The sequence below is a fragment of the Rhamphochromis longiceps genome, linkage group LG15 (genome assembly GCF_057381845.1).
Source record: "Rhamphochromis longiceps isolate RC_006_pf linkage group LG15, R_longiceps_female_GT1.1, whole genome shotgun sequence".
Taxonomy (NCBI): Eukaryota; Metazoa; Chordata; class Actinopteri; order Cichliformes; family Cichlidae; genus Rhamphochromis; species Rhamphochromis longiceps.
Genome location: NC_140571.1, coordinates 25,671,356 through 25,689,342, shown reverse-complemented (window position 1 = coordinate 25,689,342; position 17,987 = coordinate 25,671,356). Strand labels below are relative to the sequence as shown.

General features: G+C 42.8%; 1 protein-coding gene across 3 annotated transcripts in view; it reads right to left on the bottom strand.

Annotated features, from left to right (window-relative positions):
• Positions 1–17,987, bottom strand: part of col12a1b (collagen, type XII, alpha 1b) — a 151,852-nt gene that overhangs the window by 33,496 nt on the left and 100,369 nt on the right. For all 3 annotated transcript variants that reach the window (XM_085381195.1, XM_085381194.1, XM_085381193.1), the window contains exons 48-59: positions 16,141–16,270; positions 13,529–13,648; positions 13,233–13,379; positions 12,467–12,583; positions 10,050–10,202; positions 8,588–8,662; positions 7,005–7,144; positions 3,061–3,184; positions 2,839–2,982; positions 2,405–2,569; positions 2,287–2,325; positions 2,056–2,194 (exon numbers count right to left, since the gene is read on the bottom strand). In XM_085381195.1, coding sequence (XP_085237321.1) covers positions 2,056–2,194; positions 2,287–2,325; positions 2,405–2,569; positions 2,839–2,982; positions 3,061–3,184; positions 7,005–7,144; positions 8,588–8,662; positions 10,050–10,202; positions 12,467–12,583; positions 13,233–13,379; positions 13,529–13,648; positions 16,141–16,270 — 1,493 coding nt within the window. The remainder of the gene's footprint in view (positions 1–2,055; positions 2,195–2,286; positions 2,326–2,404; positions 2,570–2,838; positions 2,983–3,060; positions 3,185–7,004; positions 7,145–8,587; positions 8,663–10,049; positions 10,203–12,466; positions 12,584–13,232; positions 13,380–13,528; positions 13,649–16,140; positions 16,271–17,987) is intronic.

The window sequence follows — 17,987 nt, the reverse complement described above, 5'->3', positions numbered from 1 at the left end:
CGGCCGCCAAGGAGTGAGCCGGTGTGTACCCGGACGCCCACCCCCAGACACAAAGAACCACCAACACACCGACACCTGAGGGAGTCCGCCACCGGCAGGGGAAGTGGTGGTGGGTGGAGATAGGCCTCCAAACCTTGGAGGGCCTGAGGGCCTCTGTATTTCAATCACATCTTTGTTCTTAGATTAAACATCCACTAACACAAACAATGTGCTATTTCCAAGTAATTATAGACACAACTTAAAAATAACATGTTATCTGTTAGCAGTGATTTTAATAATTTTCCATCCACTGGCTCTTCTTCCTCTCCTTTTCACATCGCTGCAGGATGTTTCTCATTTGTCCCTGTGATGTCACTACACATTTTGTTAAGCCAGTTTTGGTAAACAGTCAAAACCCAAGCTGTTTTCCATCTCGCTGCTGTTGCATGTGATATTCTAGGTATGGGACGCCAGTGCTGGGTGGTGGCCAGTTTTAACAGTCTAGTTTGCGGTTGCGTCTGCACTCAGTGGCCTGATGGAAGCTCAGTGTGAAACAGCTTCAGAAAGAACTGAAAAGCCGTTTTATGGGCAGTCTGCTCTCCGTCATGACCTGCAGCTCAGTCTGACCCCACAGCTGGGCTCAAACAGTTTGAATGCAGCTGGTTACTTTCGTCCCGTTGGAGACGAGAACAACATGGAAGCATTTAAAAGACAGCAAACCTGGAGAAACTCTGGGAAGCTCCAGCAGAAACTGGTAACTTAATCAGGCCATGTCACAGAAAACCTCGGAAACTCGCATTTTTGAAAGAAAAGATTCAGTTTAAAATGCACATTAAAAACTCAAACACATTCTGACCAGTCAGCACTGGTATGAACACTGCTGATCCCAGCACTGCACAGACAGAGCCGTAGACTATGAAGGACGTTCAATACACTAGTTTCACAAAACCTCAAACTTCAGTCAGATATAACAAGTATTCTGATGGTTGTTATCAGCTTCCGTGTTAAGCTGGGCTTTCTACTTCAGGCTCCAGGTGTGTCTTCACAATCCGAGTGATCCACTGAGGCAGTCCCAAGCCATCCAAGAGGTACAGTATAATCTCTCCAGCGTATCCTGGATCTGCCCCAGGACCTTTTTCTGGTGGGATAGGTTTGAAATCCCTAACCTAGGAGGCACCAGTATCAACAGGTAAATGGACAGCTTTGCTTTGCACTCAGCTCTCCCTCTCCACCACAATACATTGATTAACACATCAACACAGACGCTGCTTCAGTCCGTCTGTCAACCTCCCAACCCACTCTGCTGTCACTCGTCAACAAGACCCCAAGATATTTAAACAACTACTCATCCCTGACCTAGAGTGGGAACTCCATCTTCAGAGGTGCGGATTTTCATCCCAGCTGCTTCACACTTGGCTGCAAACCACCCTATTTCATCACCTAATGAGGCCAAAAGCACAACATCATCTGTGAAGACCAGAGTCCAGATTCCGATGAAAGCGGAAACCTTCTGCCATCTGTCTTTTTTTGTGGCAAAGAGCAGGGCTGGCAGAGACCAACTCTCACTGGGAACGGGTCTGACTTATTACCAGCAAAGCGAACTAAGCTCTCACTACAGTTGTACACAGACAAATGGCTCATAGCCATAGGTCGGTCACCCCATACTCCCGAAGTGCCCACCACAGGATGCCCTGACAGATGTGGTCGAATGCCTTCTCCAAGTCCACAAAACACATGCAAACTAGTTGGGCAAACTCCCACACACTCTCACACAATTTTGAGAAGATAGAAAGCTGGTCCAACGTTTCACAACCAGGACGAAAACCATTGATCCTCCTGAATCTGAGGTTTAACTAACAGGCTGACTGTCCTCTCCAGCATCGTGGTATAGACCTCAAAGGCTATACCACGGTGCTTTCAAAGTCTATGAAATAGAGCTCAAAGTTAAAAGAGAAGGTGCTCAAATAAAAATGAGTGACAAAACCTTAAGAGGTTTTAGACTGTAAAGAGCAAAGGTAAATGAGGAGTAATGTGAAACATTTGGGTGCATATAAGCCTGTGACCCGTGAGACTCACGTAGTAGGCTGAGTCAGGAAGGCGTTCTTATGAAGTCTGTATGCTGTGTAGCTGTTGAAGGAGCCGGGTTCCATGGAGACGCCTTTGATGTAACTGTAGGTCTTCTCCGTCAGGTTGAATGCCTCCAGCATCCTGAAGCCTGAAACAACCAATCAGGAGCTTGCCTTTAACTGCAAGTTCATCCAGACAAACAGTGAATAAGTCATGAATTTCTCTAAAGTTTGTATTTACCAGGTGAAGTAAATCCATTCACAAAAATTAAGGGGCACGCTGTGGACAAAAACACACAGAAATTAATTCACTGAAACACATGTTAAAGCAACGTTTGTCTTTTTTGTTCTAAACTAACAGGAAGTTGCAGTTTCGCAGATGAAGGTGATCAGGTTTTCTTTGATGGTGTTGAAAGCGTCAAAGTCGTCCACAACGAAAACGTGTCTCTCGCTGGGTTTGCTGCCAATCTGCTGCAGCTCGATGAAATCCATGTCAGCAACACCGATGGCAAAGACGCTGTAACCTGAGGACGGCACAAACCAAGGCAGTCAGAACACAAACAGACTCTTGGCTTATCGGCTTCATTTATTCTTCCAGTAAGAGTCTAAACAGGTAATAATACCCAAAAATGGATACAAAATATTATTGAAAATTCTATCCAGCACAGTTTCATTAATTTTGATGAGAACCAGCTGCTTCTGTTTGGTCTGTAAACAGTCTGTTTACAGCTGTTTGTAACAGAGCTCATCTGGGACACACTCGCATGGAGATACACGTTTGTGTGACATCTACCTGCGTGTTGGAGCCTGGCGGCGTTCTTCTTCACCTCATCCTGAGAGCGTCCGTCAGTGATGGCTACCACCACCTTGGGGACATTTCTCCTCATCCCGTTTTCAAGAGAGAAGACCTTCTCATAAGTGTGTTTCAGCGCCTCTCCTGCTCAGAGGAAAACTGTGTCAGATCAGCAGATTCTTGTTTGGATCTGTACCTGTGGCCTGTAGCATGAGATCAAACCTGTTTTGGTGTTTCCTCCTCGGTAACGAATGTAAGAAGGCGCGGCCATGGCGAGGCCTTTGTCCTTGTAAGCTTTCAGCTTGAACTCTGTCTTAGCGTTGTCGCTGTACTGCACAAATGACACCTGGGTGGAAAATAATGAGAAAATTAGGGACTTATCATCCTTTCTGTCACATCAACCCTCCTTCACTGCATCCATGAACTTCCTCGGTGGTGTTCCACATTAAACTTCCTGTGTCCAGTACATCCATTATCCCCTCTCTGCAAACGTCCAAATATCTCAGCTCCGTCTCTTTGACTTGCTGGTTCAATAAAGTTTAACAGGCACATTTTGGAGACAAACTCGAGATTAAGCCTCTTCTGTGAGAATGTTTTTTACTGGTGGGAGAAACCAAAGCTCCAGAACAAGACACCCTACCAGGGTTTGAACTCAGGACCTTCTTCCTGTGAAGCAACTGTGTAACCCTCTGAGCTACTATTGCTCCTTTTAACAATATGAGCTGTGATATTTTCTTGTTACTCAACATTTCTCAATACAGTAGTAGTCTTATACATATTTGCAAAAATGTCATGTAGGAAAATAATCAAATTGATTTGGAGGAGTTTGTTTTCTTGTTTAGGTTTGATTAAAAGTCTAAATGTATAGCCTTGGTCAGCACAGCAGTACCATCGCTCACAGTAAGAAGGTCTTGGGTTCAAATCCAGCAGATGTCCTTCCCATGCCTGTGTGGGTTCTCTTCGGGTACTCCACAGTCCACGAACATGAATGTTAGGTTAACATGTGATTCTAAATTGATAGCAGGTGTGAACGTGATTGTGAATAGTTGTGTGTCTCTGTGTTGACCCTGTGACAGTCTCCTAATCTGTCCAGGGTGTACGCTCGGCCTCTCACCCTTTGACAGCTGGGGTAGGCTCTGGCTCCAGATAAGCATAGATGGATGGATGGGTGGAATCTATGGCATCTATGGCAACTATACATCACTGCACAATCTACAGCATGGGTGGGGAACTCCAGGCCTCACGGGCCGAGTCCTGCAGGTTTAAGATATCACCCTGGGTCAACACACCTAAATTAAATGACTAGTTCATTACCAAGTCCCTGGAGAACTTCAAGGCATGTTGAGGAGGTAACATAGCCATTTGAATCAGCTGTGTTGGATCAAGGACACATCTAAAACCTGCAGGACACCGGCCCTTGAGGCCTGGAGATTCCCCCACCCCTGATCTACAGCATAGCCCAGTGTGCACTTTCCCCCAAAAAGTGGTCAAAGTGCAAAGACTGAGTTTGGTCTGACTGGGAGTGACATGAATTATAAACTTCATGGACTGAAACTGTGCATCTAGCTTGCTCACAGTGCTAAAGCAATGAGAAGTATTGGTCCAATGTCGATGTGTCATTTGTGTCGACTTGATTTTGAAGTCTTTCCTGTCTCACTAAAAGTAACTGTTCAACACTTATGAGCTACAAGATCGACCCGATCAGCCGACTTTCACTCGTGATGGGAGAGCAATGCAGACACTTCAGCATTACGCAGCACAGCAACGGGGGAATAAGGACTTTCAAACAAGCTTAAGATGGCCTTTATGTATAAAAACACGGAATAACTTGAAGGGGACTCAGAGAACACATCCAGTTAAGGGGTTCATTTTGAAATTCCTACAGAAAGCTGTCTGTATCCAGAATTTAACGGGCTCCTCCTGTTTCACTTCCCCACAAACTTTTATAAAATCTCATTTTTGCATAATCTTTTTGACAGACAAAGAAATGACTCAAGAAATTAAAAAGTAAATGGGTCAGTGAGGGAAAAAACTGGCCCTCCAACAAAATTATTTGGCCACCAGACATTGGCTCGAGTTTGACTTTGTTGTTCAGATAAGAACTTACACATGCTTTTTTCCCCCTCCCACAAATGCATCGCAGACAGACATTTGGCTACAGCATCATTATACAACACAGAACATACATGTTTCTAATATCCGCTTGCTTCTCTAAAGAAAATATGCACATGCACTGCTGTCTCCCCTCGCACAGTCATACACTGACCAATTCTATACATCTACCAGTATTTAAATCAGTGGAGCAGCTTACAAATCAGTCTTCTCTCATAACCATCTTTTATGGATTAAGAAACTAGTATTTTTGGTAAGAGAATGAAAATCCGCTTTATTGTGCAGCAAACAAAATGTTTTCTCATCCAGATGGGCCAAGTAGTCTTTGAGGACTGTCAGAAGAAACTGCCTTAAGGGATGTCAAACAAGCTAATAATATAAACCTAATGGATTTACTTATTTAGTGAAACAGATGCTTGGCTCTGTGGCTAAAATATAATACAAATAGAAGCAAAAGAATCCCAACGAATACTATCTTAGACTCAAGGATTGTTCATTTTATCCTGATTGGGGATATGAGCCATTATAGCATCCCGGGATGATTTTAAAGAAGACGAGGTTTGTGTCAGTGTGAAATAATTAAGACAGCTACAGAGGTTTTGGACCACATCGGGCTTTTAATCATATTTTTATACGATGCTGTCACACTTGTCAGCATGAATGTACCTTTAAATCCAGAGCTCCCTCTCTCTGGAACAGGCTTATATATAATCACCGATTCTTTAAATGCCTGCAAAACTTGGTCGGAAAAAATTCTGCATCGCCAAGAAAGCTTTTATAGCCTTTATTTCATTTGCATCTCCCTCCTTCTTGTTTTGTCTTGTTGTCGGCTGTTAGTGATTACACTTGATTGAATTCTCGTATTAGGGCGGATGTTTTATAAGACCCCTGGCCTCCTGTTGAGGTGAAGTTCTTTTATCATGAGGTTTCCATTGTGAAAATAAAAACAAAACCACCACTGGATGATGCTGGGGTACGGAAGTGTAATGCATTCACTCGAGAGAAAAAAAAGGTTTCTGAATTAATGAGACATGCAGAGCTCAGCTTCATTCACGGCATTGCCTCCCCCAGCTCAGTTTAAGCCATTTTTATTTGGGTCTGGGTTTCAAGCACTGTCACATACTTGCTTGTTCAGCTGCTACTCAGTGCAGATGAGAACTTCTGGCAGGATTTTGGGGGATTTCATTAATTCAGACAAACAGAAAAGGTGAAATTTTATTGAATGAATTATTTTCTTATTATTTAATTATTTTCTTGGAATCTGATCAGAAAAATAAGCAGATTTCTTTTGTATTTTATGAAAAGTTTTTGAGTGTCTCCTCTAAATGATCTTAACTTAAAGACTTTTTAGCATCACCATCTCCATGAGACATGCTAATTTACATGTAGCTAAGACACCTTCATGCACTGCTAGTTAGATGCTAACTGCATTTCATTGGCTTGGTACGTGTTCTCTGTGTTCTCTGGTTCTAAGAGTATTTAAAAGTAGAATAGGAGGCAGAGCCTTTAGCTTTCAGGCCCCTCTTCTGTTGAACCAGCTCCCAGTTTGGATTCAGGAGACAGACACTATCTCTACTTTTATAATTAGGCTTCAAACTTTCCTTTTTGCAAAAGCATATAGTTAGGGCTGGATCACGTGACTCTGAATCCTCCCTTAGCCATGCTGCTATAAGCTCAGACTGCGGGGAGGACTTCCTGTGACACACTGAGCGTTTCTTTTTTACTCCTCGTCTCTCTATTTTCTCCTTTTCTGCCTTTTCACCCCTCAACTGTCAACCGCTCGGAGTAGATGGCTGCTCTGACTACTGCAAATGGTGCAGTAGTGGTTGATGTGAGGGAGCTACCTGAGTGGAGGTGCAGTAGGTAGAGCATGTTATAGCCTGCGCTGGCCTTGCATGGCCCATTTGACTTCACAAAGATTTTGCACTTTTTATTGCAGGGTCTCACTATATAAATCACTGTGAGGTAACTGTTGTATAAATAACACAGAACTGCACCGGGTGCACTACTCCTCCTTGTCAGAGGGAATAACTGTCAGTGTTTTCAGCACAAACCTGCATCCCTGAGGGTCCGATGACATCAAAAGCGGCAATCATGTCGGAGACAAAGTGCACCACCTTGGTGAAGCTCTCCTCGCCGATACTCCACGAGCCGTCGATGAGGAACACCACATCTGCTTTGGCGCCTTTGCAGACTGAGGCAAAAAAAAAAAAAAAAAAGTCAATGAGTCCACAGGCCAGTTGTTGCATCATAACATGGCATAATTAGCAAGCTGGAGCACATTAAAAAAGTCAGCTGATAGTGTGCAACAAAACAAAACGCCTGAGACAAATGCCGTGATAGAAACGTTCGCGATAATTATGGGTCCCACCAATAAAAAAAACAAACAAACTGGCAAAATAAAACCGGGAACATTTGGTCTGCATAAGGACCAAGCTCTCCCTAATGCGTTCCTCTCACATGAAAACGAATTGGGCGAAAAGTTTTAAAGAATCTTGGCCACATGTGATGCACCCCTCTTTATCTTCTCCGCCTGCTCTGAGCTCTATAAACAACTTTCACACAGCACCAAAGGACACAAACAAATTCTCTGGACTGCACTCGCTTTCTTTTTCAACACCTGAGCTGTTGGTTCTTAACGGGCGCGCTCCCCCGCGGGGCCCACATGTGGTGGCCATTAATCCACCGCTAGTCCGAGTTGGATCCAGGAGGACTCTGCGTTCACAAAGTCACCGTCAAGGATTTTCCAAACACGGCCGAGCTTGAATGAAAGGACTTGATCCGTTCAGTCCTGGGAGAGTTTCTTGGGGAAATATTGGGAGATGATTCACATAGAATTGGCCCAGTGAGAAGCCGACAGATGGAAGCCTTATTAACCCAAGCTAAACTCTGATTTTGTAACTTTTGCTGTCAAAATTCATTATTATTTGTATTTTTTATATTGTTTTATTAGGAAAAAAAGGCAAAGACTCTGGAGACAGATTCCAAAATGCACCTTTAGTCTCCAAACATCTGAGATTGCAAAGCAGCGCGCAGGCCTAATGAAACAGCAGAGTCAGCAGAAGCAGTGAGACTGGGGGAAAACAGGATTTACTAGAAATGTTTGACATGTAAAGCAACAGTTAACAGCTGCTGGTGTTTGCTAAGACAGTCACTGAAAAAAAGCTGCTTCTTCTGAGCATGCCCAGTTGAGAGGAGACCCAAAAACAGGCTGGAGAGACATCCCATCTACCTGGAACACCAAGCAGCTAAAAGGGTGTGCTGAAACTGAAGTTCCACTAATGGCCACTTGAGGTAGACTACAAAAGTCCTTAGAGAAAAGGAGAAAAAAAACACGTACACAACCTGAAAAATTTCGACCTCTATGATGTCTGTATGCAGGGTGAGTTTTTATAAAGATTATAAAGAATCAGCATTAAATTAAAGATTAAAGAACTTTAACCGTTGGGTCACAAATGTTTACCAATGAGAAAGAAATCACGGTGGTAGCCACAATGTGAAAATTGAACCTTCAAACAAGTCGTTGGCCACATATTGTGGGCTGCAATATGTCTCATCAACCAAAACACAAGAATGCATTTCAGATTCAACTCGCCTTCAGTTGGATTATGGATTATGGATGTCATTAGAGGCTTACCTGCCCATCCAGGGGGGATGGTGGGTGGAGCTGTTGGAGTAGGCGGGGTTGTTGGGTCTGGAGTTGGCTCCTGCACTGTGAGAGACAAAACAAAACAAAACAAAACAAAAAACACAAAAAAAAAAAAATGTTATCAACATATTTGTAATAAATACAGAATCGGTGTAAACACGGCGCGTGATGAAGTCATTGTTTTGGAGCCGCACTGCGAGATGATGCAATTCGCAGTTGGAATCGTGCTTCATGTCTCAGACACCATGACTGCACTGTGAGTGGGCGTGTCGGAGCCACGCAGCTGTTACTACGATCGTGTTCTCTTTGGAAAGGTGGGCTGATCCACTTGGGACGTGTTTTTATGTGTTTTTCCGTCAGTGATGCAGATGCTGTTGGTTTGTACTAAGAATACATGAAGGACAGATTAATGCGAGTTTAAACTCATTTTTATTTATATTCCCTTCAACATAAGATGACATCTTAAACAGGTTGGATTACTTTGAAAACCTTTGAGCTGTCTGCCTGGCACAAAGGATTTTTCCAGCCAATCATGTAACGACTGCCACATGCAGCACTGCATGCAGTACTTTACATTCTTCTTTACATTCAGTGTTTATATTTGTTAAATATTTTTGTTGCATTTTATAAATAAGTTAAAACATCAATATAAAAAACTTGAGACAGCTGAAGTGGACAATGTCACTCGCAGGACATTTGGACCACAAAGTATTTTATCACTATTTAAAGAACTGATGAAATTATATTTCCAGATCAAAAACCCTGATGCTTTAATTTAATTATTAAAGTGCAGGAAGTTATTCTTGTTTGTCGCGCTGCTCAGATTGACCCAAATTCAGGATGCGGTCTCATTCAATGAAAGAAAGGCAATTTTAAAAATGACCTCAAGGCTTCAGATGTTCTGCCTGATTAAACTACACCTGTTTTCCGGCCCGAGACCACGCTGTCTTGAAGTTTATATATTTTGACTTTAAATTTGACTCATTATCTCCAGTACACTGTTGTTCTCTTCTTTATGTTTGTTTCATGTATTGTGTGTATGTGTGTGTTTGTGAGTGTGTATTCATATCTTTGTGGGGACCAATATCCTGGTCCCCACAAGTTTCAAGGCATTTTTGAGACTCAAAATGTGGATTTAGTGATAGGGTTACAATTCGGTTGTAGTTAGGTTTAGGCATTCATTTTTCATGGCCAGGGTAAGGGGCTAGGGAAAGCATTATGTCAAGTAGATGTCCCCACAAGGTATAAATACCCGACCTCTCTTTTAATAGTTGTGCTCCTGCCACTGGTTTGATTCTCTGATTAAAATACTGCACTTCACGTTTTCACAGCAGTGAACCAGACCGGTCACATTTCAAACACACTCTAGTTTTTGTGCATTTATTAAGGGCAGAATTCTCTCGATTTTCTAGAGTTTTCCTCCTCACTGCAGAACTTTCTTAGTACTTACAGGTCCTCGCTTTGGTGCTGACTCCTGGGCCTTCCAGATTTGGCGTCTGAACGAAGACAGTTGCGGTGTACAGAGCATCGGGAGAGAGTCCGTCGAAGCAGTACTGAGGCAGGCCGGCGGGAATGGTGATTTCATGCTGTCCTTTACTGGATGCTACAGAGGAATCAAAAACACATGTAAACACATCACAGTACAGTGGAGTGGTCTTAAATTAAATGATGGACTTTTCTGAATGTGCTCAAAAGTTTCATCGAGGTTTAATAAGGTTCGACCTCCCGATCGGCTCATTTAGAGTTTATTTCCAGGTGCTGTGGGCTCAGTGTGATTGGTTCCTGTCAGAGGGAAACACTGACTCATGTTCTTCAGTCACGAGTTTTTTCGAGATGGCTGAATCGTCATGCCCTTGTAAAACACACCAGTGACTTTTACACAGTTTGGACCCTGAATCATGTTGAAATTTTCCTGTGAAGAAAACTAAGATTTTTACTCACTTCATACATCTCCTGAGTATGACAGCATTAATAATTATTACTAATGAGTCAAAGATTACTTCCCCAGGTGCTTATGTTTCTGGCTTGTAAATTAACACCAAAGCCTGCTGGCTTGTGACGCTGGCACTCTCTGTGTCCGTTTCAGCCTCATGAGGGACAAAGGAGGTTTATTCTGCAGCATTTTCATGGCTCTAGTTCCATTTTAAACCATCTGTGTTTGTATTTGAAATCAATTCCATGTTAAAGGCAGTCTCGTCCAATCACTTCACCAACACTTACAAATTAATATCCCTGTACATTTTAGTATACATGTTGGGTAGTCTACCACTTCTAATCAGAATCAGAATCAGAATCAGAATACTTTATTGATCCCTGGTATTGATCCTAATATTGCACCTCTTGCCCACTGACAGCTGGGATGGGCTCCAGCTAAGACCTTAAGACAGTGGGTGAGCCTCAGAGGACTGCAGAAAGTTTCCAAAAGAGGAAAGGTTTCTTTGAGCACGTCTTAAACTACCTGAAAGCCCTTGCAGGATTTGTGACCTCATAGTCACTGACCAACCACACTTCATGACTGTTGTCTGTAGTTTAGTGGACTTTTTGTTGCTAAACGAAGAAAATAAAGATTACTTTACACACAGAGCACCCTGACCCTTCCAGTGAAATGTTTATCTCTCTGCTTGTCTCGGCTGCTGATAAATTGATAATAAGATTTCTTATTTACTCTGAGCGCTTCTGCGAGAGCAAACAAACAAATCGTGTTTATCGCACGGGCGTTTTGCTGTCCCAAATGCACTTCAAGTAAGTCGGATTCAACGCTCCCCGCAGCTCCGCTGCTGCAGATATCTTCAGAATATGCCCAGTAACATCAACAAGTTGTGATCGATCATGTAAATTAATTTGTGCAAACACGCACACCTCTCAGAGAGATCGACTCCAGAACGGTGGCCCTCTTTCATCGGGAGCAAAGATGCACTCAGGTCCGAGCTGAGAGTGCGTTGGCAAAATAAAAGCCCTCAGACTATTCAGCAGGATATCAGATAGCCTAGAGTCTGAACCACATGTTCCTCTTCTTACCACGGATGTTAAAACATGGAGGCAGAAGACCCGTGCTCACCGTTTTTCCACCCCCTCATCTCACCGCTGGCTCCGACCGCTGTTTGCATTTCCACTTGAGAACAAACAGTTGACTGATTTGTTGACTTGAGCGTCTGCTGTGTCTCACTGGGACGGCTCCTATGGTAGCGGTTAACCACCATCTGCCTCACGCTAACAGACCCGTGTTTGTTCTGGCAGCCCGAACGCCTAATGACTACCATAACGATATTTAAACATGGATACTTTATCTCCACGTGCGAGTATGAACCAGATGGACCTCGGACACTCCAAAGTCATTGAAAAGGATGTAATCTTTGCAAACAGAGATGGAGTTAAAGCTTGGTGGTCGGGCGCCTTCAGTCTCGGCCAAAACTTGCATCTTTTTTGATCAATAACCGAAAATAGGCCTGAACTTAAACAGCCTCAGGGAGGAAATTACAAGAAAATGTTTGAGTCAAAACAGTTTCTGCAGCATCTGCAGAGATGATCTCATCTGCAGATATGTTTTCAGACATCTGATGGGAGTCTTATTGCACACTTTACCACATGCATCAATTTAAATATGTCACTCTGAATCAGGATCACTGGCAGATAGAGCCACAGCACAAGATTAATGCATCTGCAGAGAAATGAAATATCAGAAACTTCTGATGAAAATCACTGCAGGTTCTCTTCCGTGATCTATCCGAGGACATGTTACACAACCATGTGGTTTTGGATCATTTAGAGACTTACATAGAAAAGGTCTAAGTGCTATTATTATTACATTACTATTATTACACACAAAAGCTGATTATGATATTTAAAAAGTGATGTGAGGTGACTTACGGTCCGCTGGGTTGAGTTTAATGCGGTAAGACGTGGCCGCTCTGTGTGGCGTCCACTTGATGCAGAACTTGTCGTGGCCGATGGCGTAGGTCTCAATGTTGGTTACGTTCAGGTAGACTGAAAAAAAAAATCAGAGTTTAAGCACAGTGGAGGTTTATGCTGTTCATATGTCGGACGATTCATGTTTTTTTAAGCTCTTTTAACAACTGATGAAAAATAGAGATTCTCTATGAGACAGGAACTGTTTAGCTAAACAAAACAAAACAAAAACAAACAAACAAAAAAAGAGTACATCTGATAATCTGTTAGCTGCACTGCCTGATGGAACCAGGTGAGTAACTTTAGGTAGCGAGAAACTTGACTGGTATTTCACTTCATGAGCCCATTTCTTTTCAGGGCTCCTGGTGTAGCTGTTTTGTTCCACACCTGAGAGTAATTACTGTCCAAACAAATCGTGCCAACTTGAAAAAAACTAACAAACACCTGAGGCCAATATAACCAGACAAAATAGTAAACAGGTGTGAACATGCCTTTAAGTCCAAATCTCAGTCAGCCAGAAACAAATCTGAGCAACTGAAAAGACATCAGATAAATCCTGGGATTCTCTCTGGTCCTAAGTTAAAGTGTCAGAAGTGACTGGACGTGAAAAATCAGGAGGGGTTAACAAGAGGACGCCAAGGTCCAGTGAGTTTTTTAAGAAACAATTATGAGCGACATTTGAAATAAATCAGCAGTTTGTGCGTCTAATTACGCTTCCTGTACGTACGTGTCGTCCCCTGGCCAATGAGCGGCGCGCTCACGCCGCTGGTGTACTGTGCCAGCACTTTGACGTCGTAGGTGGTTCCAGGCTGCAGGTTGGTCAGAGTGTAAGAGCTCACGTCTCCAACGAAGAAGTCGATGGGCTGGTTCATGCCTGGAAACACAGAGCGGAGAATGAGAAGTGAGTGAGAAACTGAAGAGAAGTAAAAATCAGGTGACAGCTTTTAGGAACCAAGACATTATTCACAATGTGTGTGCAGAGAAACATGTTTGATTAACCGCAATGGTTTTGTTAAGGCTCACCTGCAGGGGTGTAGATCAGCCGGTATCCCTGGATGGGTGCAGTCACCGGGTCCCAGGCCACCCTGAAGCGCGTGTACCACTCGTCCGAGATCCGAAGGTTTCTGGGACTCAACATGCCGACTTTGACACAGAGGAGGCATCGAATTTTAGACATGGTAAGCATCAACACGCAGGGCTAAAACATGATGCTAATGTGCAAGTACCAAAAAACTGCAGTTCCTCTATTAGCCACTTAGACTGACTGCAAAAGTGACTCAGCCAGCTTAAACTCTCCAACTTTCCTGATGAGCCTTGAATCGCAAGTTTCAAGTCATATTTAATAAAACTTAAAGCTAATTTAGTAAATTATGGCCCCATAAAGTCAGAAAGGAGGTTTATTGTTTGGGTAGAGAGGGGAGAGCAGCAGGAGAATTTCTGGCTTTTTAAACTAAATCCACTGCAGCTTCATGTGCAACAAAACAGAAACAGAAGCACTAGTGAACTTCTAATTTGTAGTTTGCATTTGAATGACACAGAACTTTATTTTGGCTGTTTTTCTTTCCTTTAACTGAACCGTAAATATCAGCCGTCCACACACCGGGGAGCGTTTTACACCTACTGTGGCAAAATTTTCAGTGAGCTCAGAGTTTGGAAGCTGACACGCCGTCTTCTCGCTGCTGTTAAACGCTAGAACAACCCCCTAGCCTTTCATTAACTTGATACCTGTAGGTTGTTTAAACCACAGAGCATTGTTAAAAAAAAGGGGGACATTTTCTCAGTAATAATAAAAATCAGCCTCTTCCTTTCTGGCGGTCAGGAATGAGCCGCCTTAAGTCAGGTTATAAGATTCATCCTATGTAATAGAGGTGTTTAGATTTGGGTCTTAGTCTTGTTGAAGAAACCAGTTGGTGTGTGTCCAGAATTGGACGGATGCCTGAAAGAGCCTCACACACACATTCTCGTTTTGATATCTTAGTGAGGACATCCAATTGACATAATGCCTTCCCTAGCCGCTTAGCCGAACCCCAACCATCAAAAATGAATGCCTAACCCTCAGCCTAAACCTAACCATAAAATAAATGTAACCCTGACAATAAACCACATTTTGAGTCTCAAAAATTACTTTTGTCACTTTTGTCCTCACAAGTGACTGTTGGTCCCCACAGTAATGTTCCAATTTTTGGACCCCACAAAGATATCGAAACAGGTACACACATACATACATACACACACACACACTCTGAGTGTCTGCTGTTTGTATAACTAAGCCTACTGCTCGCCGATCGAGTCCAAACTCTTCACACTAACACATGCAGACCCTGATAACTAACGCGCACTTAATGTATTTATTTTTTCTGTTACTCCTCTAACTCACTCCTAAGTGCTACTGCGGTCGCTGCGTTTAAGCTCCTGGGTTCAATGCCTCAAAGCTGAACCACCACAAAAGTTGCTGAGGTGCTGGATTACATCCTAAATGTACTAGAATTGTTTGTAGCACGATGCTGGTGGAGCGGATTGTGAGGTTTACCTTCCACAGACGGTCAATATCAAAATCAAAAGTAGGAAATATAAAAGGGGGATTTTTTTTTTTGCTATTTTCTGATAGATGGTTAATAGACTTAATCAAACAAGATTTATTTCAGGTTTGAATACAAGTAACGACAGAAAGTTAAAAAATTTATATCTAAGGAGAACTCTGTAAGACCAAAGATGGAAGCTGTCCACTCTCTGCCCGCAAAGAGCCAATCAGGGGCCGCCACAGAAAACATCTGAGCTAATCACTTCATTTCCACACAGTAGACAAGCAGCAGGTATATCTACTTGTTACTGTAGAAGTGATACAGGTAGTTACATCTGCTCTGTTAATGAAACAGCCATGTTGTAGGGCTTCAGCATGTGTAGCAGACATACAGAATAACCTGCAGGGAAAAGATTTAAAAACTTTATTTTGGGTAAAACAAAAACTAAATATCGAGCTTTCTGTTTAAATCAAACTTGACTGTTGATTCTACACGTGGAGTTTTTACATACTGCTGGCTATTGCAGTTAAAGTCATGGATCTCTACTTTTTAATTTCTAATTGTGGCGATCGTGGCTCGAGAGTTGGGAGTTCGCCTTGCAATCGGAAGGTTGCCGGTTCGAGCCCCGGCTTGGACAGTCTCGGTCGTTGTGTCCTTGGGCAAGACACTTCACCCGTTGCCTACTGGTGGTGGTCAGAGGGCCCGGTGGCGCCAGTGTCCGGCAGCCTCGCCTCTGTCAGTGCGCCCCAGGGTGGCTGTGGCTACATTGTAGCTTGCCATCACCAGTGTGTGAATGTGTGTGTGAATGGGTGGATGACAGGTTGTGTAAAGCGCTTTGGGGTCCTTAGGGACTAGAAAAGCGCTATACAAATACAGGCCATTTTAATTTAGTTGGAAGCTTTTAAATAACTTGAAAGATGGCTGCTGAGGGGTAAAATTTGCCTTCTAGGAGTTTGAGAAAGCCTGTTGTTTACTACAATCGGCCCAGCTATGACGCCAAATGTGCAGAAACCCTGTGACAGCTGCAAGGGATTGTGTAATATCACAAGAAAACCAACATTTCTGAAAAGCTGCCTTTGCTAGAAAACTAGAGGCCAAAGAGGTTTTTATTACTTGTACGTCCGTTCCCGTTGAGGGATCCTCCAGGCCCCTCGGCGTAGATGGCCTCCACAGTGATGTTGTATGGGGTGTCTGGGAGCAGATTCTGAAGCATGGCATTGTTTCTGTTTCCTAAAACCAGAGTCTGAAGATCCAAACGGCACAGAGCCAGAGATTTTCAGTAGCCGAAGAAGAAAAAGCATAAATCAGTCAGGAAAGATTTGCATCCAGAGCGTCCTGAGTTGCTTTGCTATCTGCACATCTGCTGCACATGGTATGTGTAATTGGTGAGCGGAGCTGACCCAGTGCTCCCAGTCACAGGACAAGCTGCTACACCTGCTTTCCACAGAGTTCCTTCCACACATGTCTGTGCATGTATGATTTTGGAGATTTCTGCTTCCTTTTTCTCTCTTATTCAGTTTTTGGGGAGTTTTCCTGTTTTCTAAATCAAAGATCTAAGAATAAAGGGTATCATGCTATATACAGAGAGAGACTATAAACTGTGAAGTGAAGATGCCTCAAACCACACATCCTCCTTGCAATGAAGTCAAATTCTCGATTATTTTGCTTCCTATTTTTTATAGATTTTTATTTATTTATTTTTTTGCTATCTTAACCAGTTTACTGAAGTGCACTGATTAAGGCCATAACCCCATCAGAAAGTTTTCAAGTGACAAGAAGAGTCCTTTTACCAGGGTGGACTTCTTTTTGCAACCAAAGGAATCACCCCCTGCTGGCCAATATAAAGAATGCAAGCTGAAACAACTTCCTACTGCTATGCCCTTATATCTTTTATATACAGTCCATGTTCAGTGGTGAGTTTTGCTCCCTGTTTAAATAAAAGTAAAATAATAGAAAACCATTTGGATTCATCTGGAATTTGAATCAAGGACCCAAATATTAGTTTAAATGAGAAACGGTCATTAAAATCAATTAATCAAAGTTAAATTTGGGTAAAATTTTATTCCAAATTTTAGTGCGAATAAATTTGGTTTGTGCAGTAAGATAAAGAGAAGAGCCTGAAAAATACAAAAACTGTTGGTGGTGCACAATTTTACATTTTAGGCTTTAATATTTTAGAAGACTACTTCTCTAATAAACAGGAAATAACTTCTTCAGCCTTGTGAGGCAGAAAATTGCTTCTCGGTGGGATTATAGAAACTGTGTACCAACACGAACCTTCCACATTATTTACAGATGCTAAATTGATCACTTTGCATCGGTATAAATAATAGTCGTGAGCTCTTTGGTCAGTCCCAATCTGGAGAGCTCCTTTCATCGGCGTCCCTCTGGTGCAGTTAGCTGACTCACTCTGAGCAAGTGTTAGACTAACGAGCAGAAGGGAAGCACAGCTGGGCCGTCTCCGCTCTCCACCATCGTTCCAACTTATTATTCAGAACTATTAATAACGCTATTATGCCCCAAATTATACAGTTTGTTTAACTGAGCCTGTAATTAGTCTCCCTAATCTGTGATTTATATCCTGAATGAGGCGAGGGAATCCTGAGATGTGACTTCACCGCATAGTCCGAGGGGGACGTCACAGCGAGCTGTGAATGGCGAGGGTTTGCGGCCAGTTTATCCAAAACAAAACACATCACCACCTGAGATTAATCCCTCTTTATGGGTTAAAGAGAGAGTAAGAAATACACTTGAGGTTAGTGGGTCTGATGCATTTCCTCCGAAATGACTTCACCAAAATGTCTCAGCCTCTGAGGTCGTTTTTAAAAATTTTATCATCAGTGTGCGTAGTTTAGTTTCTGCAAGGGTAAGACCAGCTTTCCTTCAGACAATACAGGCAGGTAATCAGAGTGCGAAGGAAAGTATATTTACCCCCAAACAGGCCACTAAACCATTTTGGA